Consider the following 18146-nt stretch of genomic DNA (forward strand, 5'->3'; position numbering starts at 1 on the left):
TCGTTTTTTTTTTCCTTTTTTTTAATCAGAAGAATCTCTAGTACATTTTGTTTGCAATATTAGACATGTTTGAAGTGCATTTAGTTTTATACACAGAAAATACATAGTTTATTATGCAGAAATCAAAAGGAGTCTTTTTTTTTTATAATTTATTTTTAATAAAACTTGTATTAACCATATCAAATTGTAACTGGAGTTTATGGTTGTACTGCTATCATCAAATCATTCAGCCAAAATCAACCTTTGTACTCCGTGTATGGTAACCGCAGCATGTTGTAACGAACCCTCTCCTCATGATCGTACTGTTTCATCTTAAGATAAAATGTGATCAGACTCAACTACATTGTATTGATTTGCAGTGACCGCTCCCATGCCAGTAAGTTTATAGGCCTGTGCCACGCTCTACACCACACTCTCGTTTGTCCAGAATATAATGATTAGCATTTGACCAGATCCTGTTTTGTCCCACTAAAGGGATGACATGTTGACATGTTGTCAGTCACCTAAAACAGCTGCACGACTGTGTATATGTATGTGTGTGTGAGAGAGATATTGTGATTGTAAACAGCCCAGTTCACTTTACAGTAATGAAATTATTTCTAAGTTAATGTTAAAAAGATGAGTCTCTCAATATTATCTCTCTATGATCTATCTAGCTGGATAAATCCCACTATTTAACTACGGTGTTAGTTATCCAGACAGGATAATATCAGGCTGAATATCAAATTATTTTCTAGTCCCTCTGTAAGTGCACTACATAGGAAGTGGTAGTACGGTTTGTACACTGTATATAGTGCACTACTTTTACCCTAAATAGCCATTTTGGAATTCTAGTTCAAATTGAAAACGTATTTTGAAGCTTTTTTTTTTTTTTTTCAAAGTAAAAGACCTAATTGGTGTTTAGAAGTTAGTTTTTAATGAAAGTAAATGAACAAATAAAAATTGTTATAATAGAAACTACACGTTTAAAAAAAAAAAAAATCAATATTTGTGGTGATTTATCTTCAGTGCACAGTCGTAATCATAGACAATTACCCATAATCCATTTCTCAGTTTATATTGTCACTGGCTTCATTATGCCTTTGGGAATGTTGTTTATGTGTACAGAGCAGGAAGCAGAGTGGAGTATTTACGGGTTGTTTTTGCTGAAGCACAGCGATGTCCCGGTTTTTAAGTGTGTCCCCGGCTGTTTTTTGCTCCCGCTGTAAATACTGTTCTCAGAACAGCGGCTCTTTCTCCTTTGGCGTACAGAAGCGTTGGATTCAGCAGCCGCTCACTGACCCAGGGTCACAGCGTCGGAGCCTGACACTAACAAACAGGGCCTTCCACTTTAATAATGGCGGCAAACGATGTTTTTGGGCGCTGGGCATAGGAGCAGGGGTTCTGTTAGCTCTAGGGCTGAGGTATCACGTGTACAGTCGTGAGTGTGAGTGTGAGTGTGAGAAAACAGTGAAATCTTCCAGCAGCTCCAAATACAGCGCGGCCATAGAGAGCAGCCGCGACCTCCTGCAGCGGATAAAGGTACAGGTAGTATCAACGTTCATACTCGGCATCATTTCAAGGGATTTACTCCAGACCTGTGTGTATACAGGAGGGGTGTTTAGGTCAAACTAGGACTTTTGATGTGCAGAATAACAGAACACATTTATGGGAGTAAAAACCACCTTAATTTCTCTATTCAATCTCCTGCTATACTAATGCACTTGTCCCATCAATGTGTCTCACTGGTGCTTGAATACCATCTAAGTAGAACTTTTCTCAGTACACCTTTACATCTTATGCGCTGGCCTCCCAGGAACTCCTTTAATGGCCCAAACATGTGGAAATCATTTAGAGTAAGATGAGGGCTGTACATTTAATTCGATTCAATTTTATTTGTATAGCGCTTTTAGCAATTGTCATTGCCGCAAAGCAGCTTTACACAATCAAACTAATTATTTAAGTTTGTATGAAATGTGAATTTGTATGAATCAAAATGATCAGTTTGTCCCTGGTGAGCAAGCCGAGGGCGACAGTGGCAAGGAAAAACTCCCTGAGATGGTAATAGGAAGAAACCTTGAGAGGAACCAGACTCAACAGGGAACCCATCCTCATTTAGGTGAAACAGAAAGCAGTAAATGATCTGCATTTATACAGTGTGTTAGGTGGCAGGCAGTTCAGCTATAATAGCTGATGTTAATTGATGTTAATATGGAGTCCAGGTAGTTATTGAAGACCCAGGTAGACTTGTAGGAAGTTCCAGCTCCTCACTCTCAGTTCCTCACTCACTCATTCACTTATCATCTATATTTTTTTATACTGCATACAGGGTTGCAGGAGACTTAGGGCACAAAGCAGATTATACCCTGGATAGGGTGCCAATCCATCGCAGGGGATGGGGACGCCAGTTAGCCAGATCTGCATGTCTTTAGACTGTGGGAGGAAACCAGAGCACCTGGAGGAAACCCACCAAGCACAGGGAGAACATGTACACAGACCCAAGATTGGGACTCAAACCTGGACTCTGCAGTTGCAAGGCAACGCTGCTAACCACTAAGCCACCGTGTCGCCACCATTTCTGTTATGCGCAAGTGGTGTTCATGAATTATTGTGTGTACAGTTCCCACAGACAGATGGGCCTCTTCCACTAATTGATAAGTTGTATTTAAAATGTTTTATTGTGACTAATAGTCTCATCGCCGAACTGTGCTTCAAGTTTTCTGCACATGTCAATCGGTTTAATGCCCTTATTCAGTTCCACCATAACCAGTTTCACTTGTTTGACTTAAACACTCCTCATAATTTGCAAGTAAGCACATGTTGTACCATGCTGACTTTTGAATGACTTCTGCAAACTGTAGTAAGCTAAACTGTCTGTAATGTGTTGTTGGCCAACAGGATGAAGTTGGAGCTCCTGGCATGGTCATTGGCGTTTCTGTAGACGGCGCTCAAGTGTGGGGTGAAGGTATGTAGCTGCATCTGTGCTTTCCCGCACTCTGTTCAAGTTGAACGAGCTGCCTGTGTTTAAAAAACAAAACAACATTATATTTGATGTAGACGTGTTCCTCCAGGCATAGGGTATGCTGATTTGGAGAACAGAGTGCCATGTGATGTTGGCACTGTGATGAGGATCGCCAGCATCAGTAAATCTCTGACTGCAACTGCTGTTGCTCGGGTGTGGGAAGATGGAAAGCTGGATCTGGATGCGCCTGTCCAAAAATATGTGCCTGAATTCCCTGAAAAACAGTTTGAAGGGAAGGATGTAAGATATACATTTAAATAATATATGTTTTAACCAAAACACTATTGAATGCTTGATAATCTTTTTTCTGAGCATGTTACTTTACATTAACAGCATTTTTACATTGCTGGGTACTAGGAGTATATTAATTAACTACTTCTAATATATTACAATTTTGAGCAACAGTGTACAACAGTTTATTTTTGTGTGTTATCTTTCAGTAAGAAGTTTTTTTTAATTTGTAGGCCTTTTTCTTTTTTCCATCTTGATTAGCTGCAATTTTTTTTCTTAAGTTCAAGAAAGAGAAACCTGAAAGAAAAAAAATAGGAATTATATTTCATACTTTTTCTTGACATGAGCAATAACAGGAACTTACTTGTTCCATTAATTATAATTTAATAAAAGTATGACATTTAAATTATGGGTATATAAGAAGAATAAAACATTTTGTGATCTGATTCAGTGACAGCTATCCACTTTGACTTATGCCTCATCACACCATCCCATGGGTAATTATTTCCCCAATAACAGAATGTCATAGTGTTTTATTACTTTTTGTGTGTGCATCTCTTACAACAAAAAGTATTGTTTTGTTGTGTGTCTAAACCAGGTGACGATAACTCCACGACTGCTGCTGTCTCACCTGAGTGGTATCCGCCATTACGAAAAAGACCCCAAGAGAGTGCGAGAAGATAAGGAAAAGGCAAAACGCTTAGTAAGGCCTCCTGGAATAAAAGAAGAAAACAATTCCAATGAGACCAAGCAGAAATCTACACAGTCGGACAGCAGAAAGAAGAACACGGATGTAAAGCATGGCAAAAGGAAGAAAGAGTTCGAGCAGGGGGAGTACTATATTAAGGACAACTTCGAGGATATTATCCAGGCTTTAGACCTGTTCAAGGATGATCCACTTATTTTCAAGCCAGGTGAGAAAGCTATGGGATAAATTACTTGTGAAGTTCCTGGATTTAATCACTATGGACAGTCACTAACATTTTTATTTTACCCTTTATTATCACCCTTCTGCATCACTGTCATTTTGAATGGTGGTTTTTTTCAGCTATACTGACAGTGCTTGTTAGTATACAATAAAAAAAATAAAACAGTTATCATGCAGCCCGATGAATTTATGGTTTTAACTGTTTATTTTTTTTTACCATGCAACTTCATCAAGCATTTCAATCTATCAGGTGATCTACATTCATCATTTGTTTTCCGACCACATCTCTGTGAAAGACAGAGGGTTGACGGTTTAGTACTGTCCTTTTAGGTTTTAATAATCTGTTGAAGGGTTCTTATCTCGTCATTTGACCCTTCTGAAATGGCAACCTTTTTTGTCAAAGCAGTGCATTTACTAACGTTTTGCAACTATTGTTTCACTTTGTGGAAAATAATTGTTTTTAGATGTAATTCATTAGACTTCATAGTTTTTTTTTGTTGTAATTTTAGGGCTTTACAATATGTTGTGTAGTGATGTATTTCCATTATTCCAAAGATAAATTTGCAGTTGTCTAGGTATATTGGTTAACAAAAGAGGAAAATTTTCATTTTTTATTTACTGTTCTGTAGTGAGATTCGTATCAATGCAATATCCAACACAACAAACGAGACATCAGGTGTTGAATAAAAAGTTCAACAATGCAGTGCATCTTTACACTTCACATCAAAGTTGAGTTCATTCATAGTTCAGCATAGACTTTGCTCGATGAGTTAATGATCTACAAGATGTCAGATACAATGGTGTTGATGTCAGTCTTACCATGAATGTTGAAGCTTCAGTTGATCAAAGCATACAGATGAGCAGGTGGACAATGCGGACAGATCTCATGGGATAAAATCTATAAGGGAGTTTTCAATTGGCATTGTGGGCAATATAGAACCAGTTAACTAAAGTGAAAAAAGATGTACATGCGTCTAGTGGTGGGCAAAGTACACAAATCCTGTACTTTAGTAAAAGTAGTGATACCCTACAGGGTCAAATATTACTCAAGTATCCAGTGTAGTGAGCTTGTATTACTGTAGCTCACAGTACCCTTTTTCATAATAAACAAATGTCTTTTTGTCTCTCTCTTCCTCAGGTGAAAGATATTTTAGTTTAAAAAGCCATCTTTGAATTTAATTACAAAATAAATCCTGAATGTCCATAAAGGACACTTTTAATTTTAAAGTTTAAATCTAAAGTTCTCTAGTGGAAAAACAAAAGAACTTTAATAACAGTAAAATACAGATAGATTTGTCTGGTGCCAGTCTAATCTAAAACCTCCTGGTAAAGTATGACTGTTGTTTTCTGCCTGCAGGTTCAACATTCTTATACTCTACTCATGCATTTACCCTGTTGAGTGCTGTGTTGGAGAGAGCAGCAGGCCGGCGCTTTCTGGACCTTATGATGAACATGTTTCGCGAATTAGGCATGCTCAACACCGTGCCCGATGAGAACGACCCCATTATCTACAACCGAGCTAGGTAATCAGAGGTCGCCCATTAGAAAGGAAAATAGGATTAATGTGGGATCACATGTCTCTTGTTTGAACGTTGGTCTGGTATGTTGTGATTCTGAGCATAGTGCTGCATTCAACAAAAGGTCGTAACTTGGGAAAAACTGAAAAAAACAACAACTTTAAATTCCTTGATAGAACTTGATATGGTGATCTCAACCAAATCAGCATCATAGCACAAACACCAAACAAAGTAGCCCCCATTTGTTTCAAATATGCCATGCTGTATATAAAAGTTTGTTTTATTTCAACAATTGGGTCCATAAAAATTTGGACAGTAAACCAATTTTCATATTTTTGCCCCATACACAACCTCATTTAGATTTGAAAGGAAGCAATCCAGATGTGATTGAAATGCAGGCAGTTTTATTGTATGGAAAAAGCAAAAATGTTAAAAATTGAAAGGAATTTTAAGAATTAGTTTTAAAAGTAATTACTTTTGTGCTTGTAAAAATTGAGGAACTTGGCTTGAAAAATGGCTCTAATTTTTAAAACAACATTTTGGCTATCCTCCTTAAATTAACACTGAAAGTCTACAATTCAGTCATGTTTTGCTTGCTTTATTTCTAGTCCATTGTGTGAGGCTAAAATAAGAAAATTGTCTCACTGTCCAAATGCTCGTGGACGTGACTCTATATACAGACACATTTGCTTATTCAGATTATACCACAGACTGACTATACAGGTTACGTTTTTTAGATTTAAATACACACATCACAGATGCCTGGCTTGTTGATAACAGTAAAAAAAAAAAAAAACAGCCCAGTCCTTTTTTTTCCCCAATTATGTAGCTCGAAAGCACAAATGCCAAAATTACCATAATGCTGGCCTTACTTCTGAGGTAAGACGAATGCAGCATAATTGTAAAGTAAGGGTTTTTTTTTTCTGATCGCAGTCATATAACTAGTTCCCTACTATTTGTCAAAGTGTCTACATTGCTCCCATTTTTTTCTTCTATTTATTTCCCTCACCAGGTATTACCATCACAGTAAAAATGGGCGCATTGTGAACTGCCCATATGTGGACAACTCTTACAAGTGGGCTGGAGGAGGCTTTCTGTCTACAGTTGGAGATCTGCTGCTTTTTGCTAATGCCATGCTCTACAGCTATCAGCTATTGGACCTAACTGACACAAGCGGATTCCTCCCAGGCTTCCTCAAACCCCACACAGCTAAAGCTCTCTGGGCTCCTGTGGATAAAACTGAGCCTTCATGGGATAAAGATGGCCGCTATGCTCAGGGCTGGATGGTCGTGGAGAAGCAACAGATGTATGGGCAATGTCGCATGCGCAGGCACTATGTCTCACACACGGGAGGCGCTGTGGGGGCGAGCAGTGTGTTATTGGTTTTACCCAGTGGGAGTCTAAAGGCACCAGGAGAGAGAGCGACCCCTCCTCTGGGGGTTGTAGTGGCCATCATCACAAATTTGCAGTCTGTCGGACTCAATACCACTGCACTGAAGATTGCGTATGAGTTTGAAAAGGCCAGAGACAGCTAAATTAAAAGTATTATACAATTTGTGTATGATTCATTGTCTATAATTTTCGTATCATAACGTTGACCCGGGTCATTTATCTACAATGTTGACCTACAGTATATACCGATCAGCCATAACAGTAATTTCAAAACCAGGTGAGTTGAATAACATTGATTATAAACTATATAAACCAGGGACAGGATCATGGGCACACATGGATCATTTATGCTTATGGGAATCAGAGGCAACCCAGCTTGCATGTTTCCAAAGAAAAGCCAATCTAGCACAAGGTATCAAAACACCCAGTGCATCACAGGTTGCTGTTAATGGGACTTAGCAGGCAACGAGCTCAAGGTTGTTGATCTAGCCTACAAATTCCCCAAATCTAAATCTGACTGCAATCCATGGGATGTGCTGGACAAACAAGTCAGTTGCATGAAGGCCCCACCTTGAAACGTGCAGAATTTTAAGTGATATTATACTGGTGCCAGATTTACATTTTCTATCTACATTTAGGCATTTGGCAAATGCTCTTATCTTAGAAAAGTGCTTTGAAGTTTTCCGACACTGGGTTACTGGGTTACTAGAAACCCCAGCACATCTTTAGAGGTTTTCAGGAGTCCATGCCTCGAGGGGTCAGAGCTGTTTTGGTGGCACAATGGAACCTAATACATACAGTATAAGAACCTATTATGTTAATGGTTTTAGTGGTATGCCTGAATGGTATAAATGTGAGTGAACATGTATAGTGCAAAGCACACTTCATATGTATTTTTACTGCGAATCAGATTTTATCTCTTTACATGCATTGCATAGGAAATTGTATAAATAGATAATTGATAAACTTGCCTTCTATTTCTTATTCTTTGTTTTTTGTAATGTTACAAATAGCATTCCTGCTATGCTATACTGTACTTGGAATGAGGTCATAAATTTAAGCCAAATTGAAATGTTTTAAGGGTCCCACTAGAGGGAGACTCCTCTCCCTCTTCTTTCTCACCGGGTCATTTTTAGAATCTAGCAGGCCTCCTTCAAAATCATGGACAGTTTTAATGACAAAGCGCATCTGATTGTTTATTGACCATAACATCACTAAAGATTTTATAGTTAACTCAGAAATATAATGAGTGGGGATGTTTTTGTCTCTGAAATAAGATCTAATAAATTTTGTCACTTTTGAATCTTCAGTGTATTTTTCAGATGAGTGCATTTGCACATAAAATCATGTGTTGAGTACAGAAAATTCATAATGTCCTTTTGGGGTCCTTTTGCCCAAGAAGTGGAGGAATCCCTGCTGTTGTCCCACTCGTGCAGTTCTTCATACCAGAGCAGATAAGAGTGTGAATTAAATAAAGAGCAAATTAACAGTGTATGGTCAGAAGTTCTGTCCACAAATTTAGGTCCTGGATAGTATGTTATTTCTTAAAAGTATAGAAAACTGACTATTATTCCTTTAAATGTTGCTTTTGTAACCTGGAGTAGAACTTTAGAAATTAGAAATTAACCTATTTCCTAGGTAAAACTGAATTAATCTGCATATTTTCATTTTTATAATGTCTGAATAAAATGTGCAATAAAAAAATTACATGTATTTCTACTAAAATGATGCAAAAAAGTTTAGAAGTTAGTAGGTTTTTTAAGAAATGTGACTTGATGTAATGTAAATCATTTTTACATATCAGCCCCCAAATATAGTCTCCCATCAAGGTCCAGTATGCTGAAATATCCTTCACAGGCTTCAGATTTTAGCAGATGCTGTCACAGAGTACTTTTTCGCTCCTGTCTTGATAAATTGACCACACACGTAGCAGACTGGGTCTGGAGAATGCTTGCAGCTACTTGATGCCATCTCTGAAACTGATATATGGTCTGTGTGTACACTTTTACAGGTAGAACTAAACTGAAGTGCTAAATGGTGAACCCCTGAATTTATTTAACATTTTCTGCCAGGAACTAGAAAAAGTTGAAGTTTTGTTGCATAGTATTATAATACTGATTCAGTGATATAAAAAAAAAACTGCTTAATATACACACATGTCTTAATACTGCTAGATTTTTTATTATCTTGATAAAATAGAAAATTTCTACAGACTGTCTTAATTCACCACATTGAAAAGCCATTTGGTTTGTCTTTATACTGACAGAATGTATTACATTATTTTGCCTATTTTTGAACCTATACAAGAATTATTTTAGCCTACATGTAAAATTGATGATTATATGTGGTATTAGTAAGACATTTTCCTTAAAGTTTTATATTACCAGTAAGTTTAAACTGACAAAATAACTATTTGAAATGTATTTGATTACTATAACATTTAATTGTCTGGAATATAGTCTGAAGACTTACAGTAAGAATATATTAAATATTTGTCTTTCAAAAATTATTGTAAAATAACTATTTACATGTGTAAACTTAGAAATTAATTTATAACTTTCAATTAGATCAGTCATGGTCCTTAGTGCTGGCATCATGGTAGGGTCCTTGAACTTCTTGAATTTTTCCTTTTCAGTCTAGTAAGAAAACCATATTCTGAATTAGTTCATGTAATTGTGAAAAAAAGGCTAATTCAGAATTGCAAGAATTGTTGCTTTATTTAAAGATATTAATTAAAACAAGTCTGCTAGTTTTAACACAATTACACAAATGCAAAAATAATGCAAAAATATTTTTCTATGAATAGTCTGTAATGTATGTGCACCATCGGTGAAACCAACTCTCAAATCCTCTTAGAAAATCTCACGCGTCACTGTGTCTACGCTACAGAGTGCTTATTGAGATGACACCACTGACAAAACCAATGTGCACAGATGGATGAGAGTTTAAGAAAGGGAAACCAGCATTAAAGACACCATCAACAGTGACAAAGGGAATTTTCAAAGAGGATCTGAGAGTTGGGTTCAGTGATGGAGAAAATGCATTGCTTGTAATGGAGACTATGTTGAGTAGTACCTTTATACAAAGGGCATAACTTAAGTGGGCATAACCTTATCATTAACTGACAAAGTTATGCCCACTAACGCATTACTTTTGGTACAGCCTTCATACAATGATCGCCATAAAGACAGCTTTGCACATTTTAAAAAATATATGAACCGCAAAATAGAATTTATAATATTAGCTTTTCTTTCTTTAAATAATATTCAATAGTGGCATTTTTGTTTTTTACTCACTTGCACATGTGGTAGATGATCACAATCAGTAATAGCAGGATGAGCAGGACGAGAATGGCTATAGCAACGATCATGCCTGTTTGATGGCTGTTGTCTGCTGCGCTCTCCAGTAGGAAATGCTCACACCTGCTGCCTACATAGTTGTTATTGCATCTGCAAGGAAATAATAGTTGGTCCATGCCGAGTAAGTGAGCATAACAGATCTTGTACAAGTTAAGCAAACTTGATATAGGGTCACTAGTAAGTTCCTTAGTTCCTGCATTTCTGAATAAATTTGATCAGAAATATGTTTACATCCAGATCTTCATCCTAAAACTAGATATTAATAACCAAATTAAGAAAAGGATGCAAAGACATTTAAATTTTTATGTTTGGAACAAAATTTTGCAACATTAAATATTTTTGATGGAATAAGTAAGTGAATGTCTATAAGTATTTAAAGGGGAATAGAAGTCAGCTGCATCAATTAAAATGATTGTATTAAATCATAGGTTTAGCTGCCCCTCATGTTTTTTTTTATCAAGAACGTACACATATACATATCGGAGTGTGTTTAGGGTCCATTATCACTCAATGGCAGAAGAGCAACTACTTTCCTCCAAAAAGAAAGCATACGTCAGAAGCTTAACTGTAAATTAGTGTTACAGCAAGACTTGATACTTACCACACAATCAAATTTACTAAGCAGTGGTTCAAGCAGAAAAATTTTAATAGTTTCGAATTGCCTGGTCAAAGTCTAGACTTTAACCCAATAAACATGTTGTTGAAGAACCTAAAAAGAGCGGCTCATGCAGGGGAGCCCACTAACAACACTTAGTTGAATCTTTTTTTTTTTTACAAAGAGATATTGAACAAAGTTAATTGTGCAGGATTGATCCAAAGTTACATGAAATGTCTGGTTTACGTTCTGCTCATGAGGGTCACACTAGTTACCTAAGGTAACATTTCACACAATTTTTCCTTAAATGTTGTTGTGCCATTTGTGTAATCGTGTTTCTATTTTTCGAGTTTCTCTTTTTTTAGCTTCTAAACCTATCTTAACAAAAAATATCTAATTACATTCCAGGTCAAATTTATGCAGAAATACAGAAAATTGTAAAGGCATTACACACTTTCTGATAGTACAGTGCTGTAGATGTATGTTATGTATGCAGTGTAATGAAAGTATGAAAACTAGTGATGACTAGCTAGATAATAGCAATTAAGTTAAATTGTTCAAGAAAAAAAAATTTTGTGGGGTGAAACAATAACATTTCAAAATCATGTTTAATCACGTTCAAGTTCCATGTTATTGTTTGCATCTAAAAAAGACTTACTAGGAACACACTAGAAAGTACACTAGGGGCATTTACACTAGGAATTACCAAATCCAAGCGATCCTATGATGTCTTAAATAATAGGTGTTATAATAATATAATAATATAATAATATTCATGGTGCATTTCCATAAAATAGTCAATCTATTTAGATATCTCTCTGTTTCAAATATTAAATCGGTCTTTTCAAATTTATTAGGTGTTGTAACTCTCACGCAATCACTTTTAGAAATTACTTCTATCAGAGTCACATAATTGGTGACTTTCCTAGGAAACACTGGGCATAAGGCAGTAGTACACTCTGAAAGGGACACGACCCATTTCAGAGCACAGTTCACATTCAGTCAAGTTATCTGACTCCATGCTTTTATTGTCTTCTTTTGGTAGATGGAAGAAAACTGTATGATTTAGAGGAAAGCCATGTGGAGATGGGAAGAAAATGCACAAAAACTCCACACAGACAATACAGTAACCCATCAATGTAGCATCCTCACTGTTACTGTATTACACTGATACTGTCACACATATACAAACAGTATACATGTATACACATGACCCATGGAGACCAACTTTTTACATTCTGCTGTCTTGCAGTAAAGGAAGAAAGATCACTAATGGTTCTTATGCATTTAAGACCGCTTTTATAAATCATTTAGTCTAAAAGCTCACATGTGAGGTCATGCTAGAAAACATACATTAAAAGCTCAAATTTCATCTCTGCTGTTATATCCAACGTAGTTCAACACATTGGCTAAATGCACAGGTGCAGAAAAACGAATGCTAACAAATGTACCAGCGGTTAGCGTTGTTGTATTGTTTTGTCTGAGGTCACATGTTGCAGAAATATGTTCATGATCATAAAGCCCACAATACACCATGGGGGCATGTATTTTTGCTTTCTTGTATACAATACAAGCATTATCTTTGTTTTTCCTTCCACTTAAGTCAGAATTTTCACAAAAATTAAATTTTAACTAATGCCAAAACACATGCTTTTGTGGAAGTCTATGGTCTAAAATATGTCCTTTGTGCTGTTCAGATTATGTCTGCATGCTGCAAGAATATCAAGAATTTTGTATTTTATTTTGTTTTCTAGCTATAAACCACTGTTAAGCTGGTGTAACTTGTAAATGGAAGCATATTATATTCGGTATAACTGATGTGTAGTTTAAAAGGCTTTCTAAATTGGGCCCCAGAAGTAAATACAGTAAATACAAGAAACTATGACTTACACACAGTTGGGTGTGGACATAGAAGGTATTTTAAAGCATTCCCCCCCATTCATGCAATAATATTCTTCTGATGCAGTGCAAGGTTCTTGATGATCTATAAACGACAAATCATAGAGAAAATTATAAATCTGGATTTATCTGATTCTTGCTGTAATTTTTTAAAACTGTAGCAATAAAAACATGTGAAGCATTAGAATTAGTGCATGATTATTAACTATTAATGCTATAATTAATATACTGTAGTGTGCAAATGTTTCCATCCCATTGCTTACTGCAAGAAAAATATACAGTACAGATTTATTTCAGATTATCCAGAATCGTATGTTGTCTTATTGAATACTTTTTACAAAATGGTCCAAATGTAACAGGAATGGGGTCTACGCCAATGCATTTAAATGTGACTCATTGCAGTGTGTGTAAGAGGGGTGCAATAAATTATCACTGTGTTTAGGGATACCATCGGCAAGGAGCAGCAAGGAGAAAAATAGTCATTAATAAATAAAATAATAAACTTAACTGTATTTGTTATACAGAGTATATCAGATTTAATGGCTAAGTATTCTTCATTTTTACCTGCCATCATTACAGGTTTTGATGAACTTGACACACTGGATGTAGCTATTATCTATTTCTTTCACCTGATGGGAGAAAATAAAATTATGTTATGTGTAACATCCCAGAAATATTTTTCATGTTGAGACCTTATGATTTAGTTATTCGATTTGGACCTTATGTGCAACAGTGAGATAATGTTATAAACCAGTTATTCATGTATAGATATTCTATGAGACAGTAAGTATAGATAGTATATGAGACATTTTACAGGAAACATTGATTATAATATTAAGAGACAGGTTTAAATTTTGCCTCAGCTTTGACTTTATTAAAATGAAAAAAGTCGTCTTTACAGAGATTTACCAACAACCCCTTATAGTAAAATAGAAGAAGATTTTTTAGAAAATTGGATCACAATAGAGAATGACTTACCAGATAAAACGGCTGAAGGCAAATTTCTTCAACTTTTCAGAGCGACATTGCAAAATGAAAGCCATTAGGGCACTGAGAGTCACACAGGTATGCCCTGGGCGTGTACGTTTGAGCCCAGAAATGTTGTCATTTCTGTTTGTCCACATTGCTAGGATTCAGGTAACACTTCCTATCATAAGAAAAATCCAGTATGAACCAACAGCTATCAGATCTTACATTACTTTCAAGTTTTGGACTTTTTGGACTCTATCTCCTTACATTTATCATTTAAACTATTTATTAGCTATAAGGTTTTAAATAAATGATAAACAAATGCAAATGCCCCTTGTTGAATCTGTGTGAAAACAATAGAAGGATATTTACACCATGTTCATTCAGGTGTGGTTGGTTACGGATGCACTTGTATCCAACACTGTACTGCAGACCTTAAGAAGTCTAACTTTGTCAGGTGATAGCCTGAGTTATGATTGCTATTTTTAAAGGGAAATCTTGAGAACATAATAGGTATGCATGGAATTTTGGGAATTCATTTTATTAAAACCGTTAGAAAGGGCAGTGAAACACACCTAAAACCTTGACGTGTTTTAAACAAGCACTGGGCGTGCCCTTAACATAATGAAGCTGATTAATGCTATTTAACACCATGTCCAGAATTTTCATCATTTTCAATTTGTAATATAAAAGGACATCAGGCAGAAAAATCTCAAATTGTAGACCTTTAGTCATATTTTAGCAGACACCAGGATAAATCCATGTGCCTCACAGTTGGCAGTGATATAGATAGCATAGCGATATCAGATATCAGAGATATCAGGGAAATGTCAGCATGCCATTTTACAGATATTGCCAACAGTCTTCCACAGACCGAAATCACTATCAAACATGATTACTCCAAGATTCTTAATTATTAGACACTTCAGGATCTCCACAAGGTGATGTTGTTTATGCAGTGAGGGTGCTACTGTAAATACAGATGAACCTGTGTGTGAGTCAGCAACATTGGTGAAAGTCTAAATATCCTTTAATTACACTAAATAAGAAACATGCAGCTGGAATACAAATAGACAGAAGAAATTGCGGTTCTTCTACATTTTGCCCGTCTTGTTTTGGTCTACTTGTCTCCTTAGAGGAAAGAGTCACCGTGAATCAATATGAAGTTGTTCTGGCTGATCACCTTTAACCTCTGATAAATATTTGCACGCCCCAGATGACATGAGGCTTTAATGAATGGTTTAATGAGTATGAAAGTTTCCCAGTGAGGACTCTCCATCACACCATCAAACAGCAAATGAGAAGATTTCTGTAGGAATAATAGTGTGTATTGCACTGGTACAGTTATAGAGAGATAGAATCTATGCCAAGGTGCCCTGATGCTTTTCTGGTAGTCATTTTAACAATTTAATAAGACATTTTATTTATTTATTTATTATTTTTTTAATTATCTGTATGTATGGGAAATAATTACACGAATCTGATTATGGCATATTAAAATTCTTCCTCTTCCTAAAGTGTATAACGCAATAGCTGCACTCATTTGCGCTTATTTGAGCTTTGCTGAATTTGTTATGCACACAAATAGCCCAGAGAACGTTTGGAAAAGTACAGTATAGGTAAAGGAAATAAATCTAATTGGTTACAGGCAAGTAATCTAGCTATCAAACGGGCCAAATGGGTATTATCTTTTTCACAACCATCGATCCTTCGGCCCATTATTTTATTCTTAAGCTCCAGAACTGCCTTAGGAATAAAATCCTATTTAAAAATTCTTTATGAGAAGCATCATTAGTTTTCACCCTGATTTCTTAGATATCAAAGCTCAGTCCACTATGCGCTGTCACATTATGGTATGGTAGATTAATTCCAGTTGTTCCAATGTTCTCCAATTAAACCATCTAATGAGTCAGAGAAGCTTAATTAAAAATGGAAAGATAACATATGAGAGATTTAGTGATGTAATGTGTAACAAATTTGACATTGTGATATACAACCAGCATAACATTATGACCAGCACCTCATATTGGGTAGGTCTCCGTTTTTGTCACCAAAACAGTGATGCATTACGTATGTGTTCAGAAACCCTTCCTGCAGTTTGGGAGTTGCTCTGACCCAGTCATCTAGCCAGCACAATTTGGCCCTTGTCAAAGTTTCTTTATGGTCTTACGCTTGTTAATTTTGTCCTGCTTCGAACACATCAACTTTTAAAGAAATTTGTCACCTGCTGTCTAATGTAGCCTACCCCTTCAGGTGCTATTGCAGTGAGATATTGTAACTGTAGCTTCTGTGCCATGGGCCAAATTGTGATGGATCAGAGGGAACGTTTCTAGTCTGCAGTGGTCAGGACTTTCCAAAAGTGGTCCAAGGAATCATTGATGCACGTAAGGAGCAAAGGCCTGCCTGTGTCATCTGATCCCATACAAGAGCTACTACAGTTCAAATTGATGAAAAGGGAAATGCTGGTTTTTATAGGAAGGCGTCAGAACACACAGATCATTACTGTTTTTTTTTTTTTTCGTTGTTGTAACAGGAGGGACCTGTTCAGTATTAGGCAGGTGTTACGGCTGATCCGTGTACATATCTAATAAAATCTATACAATCGTACTATAAGATGAGCCTCATTTAAAATGTAATTTTGTGGTTACCATTCTGGATGTAGGAGAGCAAAAGCAAGCATTAGTCGTAAAATAAAAGAATGTTCCGCTTAAGCATATACTGAGTCCTGGATGAGTTATCAGTACAGTACATGTGGAGTTCTTAAGTACAAGTCGGTGGTATTGAGATCAGGGTGTTTCACAGGTTTGTGAAAAGTATTAATATTTAAGTGATTCCCAAGTGCATCTGGATGAATCAGGGAAGGTCTGTGTGTGTGTGTGATAGAGAGAGAGAGAGAGAGAGAGAGAGAAGGGTCAGGATCAGGCAAAAAAAAAAAAAAAGTTCAGGAAAGAGAGAAAGCAGTGAGAAATGATGGGAGAATGTGCATGTCTTTGTGTGCTGTGAGTTATATCCTGGCCATGGGCTGATGTGTCTCTCCACAGAGTAGTGCTCGTGACTGAGTGACAAACGGCTACACCAATTGGCACGGAGACGTGGCTGAGTGGAGATCCGTGCAGGCGAGGGAGGGGAAACGTCTGGAGATCCGGAGCTCGTCTTCTCACATCTCCCTGAGCTGGAGCGTGTTTTAAAGCGCACTGAGAGACACGAGCTGAGCGGATGCAGTGATGACTGCCCGTTTATTCATCTCCACCTGACAGCTGCTTGTTATTTGGGTTTGGACATCTGGACTGTTTTCCAGCTCGGGAGTCCCCGGAGTGACTGTCGGGGAAGCCCTCGTTTCTCATTCTCACACTGAGCGGAGCAGCACACAATGCCCACCACCACCTCCTCCTCCTCCTCATCATCATCATCATCCTCCTCCTCCTCCACCGCGCGCACGGATGCTGCTGCTGCTGCTGCTCCTCTCCGTTCCCTCGCCGGCGGACTGCTCCCAGCACCTCGGTGAACGATGATCGCATTACGGATCGGGCTCGGTAGTCGTGCCCTTTTTGTCTTCGGAGGTGCAGAAGAAGCAGAAGCAGAGCGGATGCTTGGCAGGGATAACAGCAGCAGCCTACACGTAGAAAGCTCTGAGCTCCGAGCATCAGCTAGGCACACATCTCCATCCTCCTCCTCCTCCTCATCATCATCATCATCAGTATTACTAGAGCAAGAGAGACACGACTGAACTTCCGATGATGCATTTAACAAAAAGGTAGGTTTATATATATTTTTTTAAAAATAGGCTACTTATTTCAAGGTTTTTTTTTTTATCCAGTAAGTGTGCTATAGTAATTACTCTTCCTCCTCCTCCTCCTCTTCTTTTTTCACTGCCTCCCACTCTTATTGTACCCATCATTGCTTTCATCAGTGACCATTTGTCATCATTTTATTGCATTAAACCCAATGTCGAACCATGTCAGGAATCAATGGCCTTTAGAGCGACACATCCTAGGCTCTTTTACTCGTTAGTGATAATGCATTTAATCACAAACAGTCATTCAATGCTTTAGGCCTTGTGAAATAAAAGATCTTTAAAGACATACCTTTCATCACCAGGGTTCGGTTTTGTTATTAGGTTCCACAGAGGAAAATAAAAAAGGGGAAAAAACTTAAGTGATGACATGAGAGAGACACCTACTTGAGTTGTGTAAATCATAACGCCTGTTTGTGATCTGAAAAGTAAAGATATATATATACATATAGATCTAAAAGC

The 18146-nt window shown here is 37.0% G+C and overlaps 3 protein-coding genes across 5 annotated transcripts in view; 2 read left to right on the forward strand and 1 right to left on the reverse strand.

Moving 5' to 3' along the window:
• The first annotated feature begins 1015 nt into the window (after window positions 1-1015).
• Window positions 1016-8372, forward strand: lactb (lactamase, beta). Of its 2 annotated transcripts, none has more exons than XM_053491093.1 (6): window positions 1016-1527; window positions 2878-2944; window positions 3051-3241; window positions 3831-4146; window positions 5518-5683; window positions 6690-8372. In XM_053491093.1, the coding sequence occupies exons 1-6, from the start codon at window positions 1159-1161 to the stop codon at window positions 7210-7212; spliced, it is 1632 nt and encodes a 543-aa protein (XP_053347068.1). In that variant the 5' UTR covers window positions 1016-1158; the 3' UTR covers window positions 7213-8372. The 2 variants fall into 2 exon arrangements, with proteins under 2 accessions (XP_053347068.1, XP_053347069.1); XM_053491094.1 differs by having other exon boundaries at window positions 1017-1521.
• Window positions 8373-9405: 1033 nt separating this feature from the next.
• LOC128515508 (pro-neuregulin-4, membrane-bound isoform-like) lies at window positions 9406-13960 on the reverse strand. The gene is made up of 5 exons (XM_053489578.1): window positions 13901-13960; window positions 13487-13551; window positions 12914-13007; window positions 10366-10518; window positions 9406-9705 (listed from the first exon to the last, which is right to left on the reverse strand). Exons 2-5 carry the CDS (start codon window positions 13494-13496, stop codon window positions 9663-9665), a joined length of 300 nt encoding a protein of 99 aa, XP_053345553.1. The 5' UTR covers window positions 13497-13551; window positions 13901-13960; the 3' UTR covers window positions 9406-9662.
• A 3101-nt stretch (window positions 13961-17061) lies between these two features.
• Window positions 17062-18146, forward strand: part of tmem266 (transmembrane protein 266) — a 47645-nt gene continuing 46560 nt past the window's right edge. The window contains exon 1 of one of the 2 annotated variants that reach the window (XM_053487716.1): window positions 17062-17645. The gene's annotated coding sequence lies outside the window, so the exon portion shown is untranslated. The remainder of the gene's footprint in view (window positions 17646-18146) is intronic. The other variant, XM_053487707.1, reaches the window with a different exon arrangement.

This window comes from Clarias gariepinus, chromosome 2 (assembly GCF_024256425.1).
Source record: "Clarias gariepinus isolate MV-2021 ecotype Netherlands chromosome 2, CGAR_prim_01v2, whole genome shotgun sequence".
NCBI classification, from domain to species: domain Eukaryota; kingdom Metazoa; phylum Chordata; class Actinopteri; order Siluriformes; family Clariidae; genus Clarias; species Clarias gariepinus.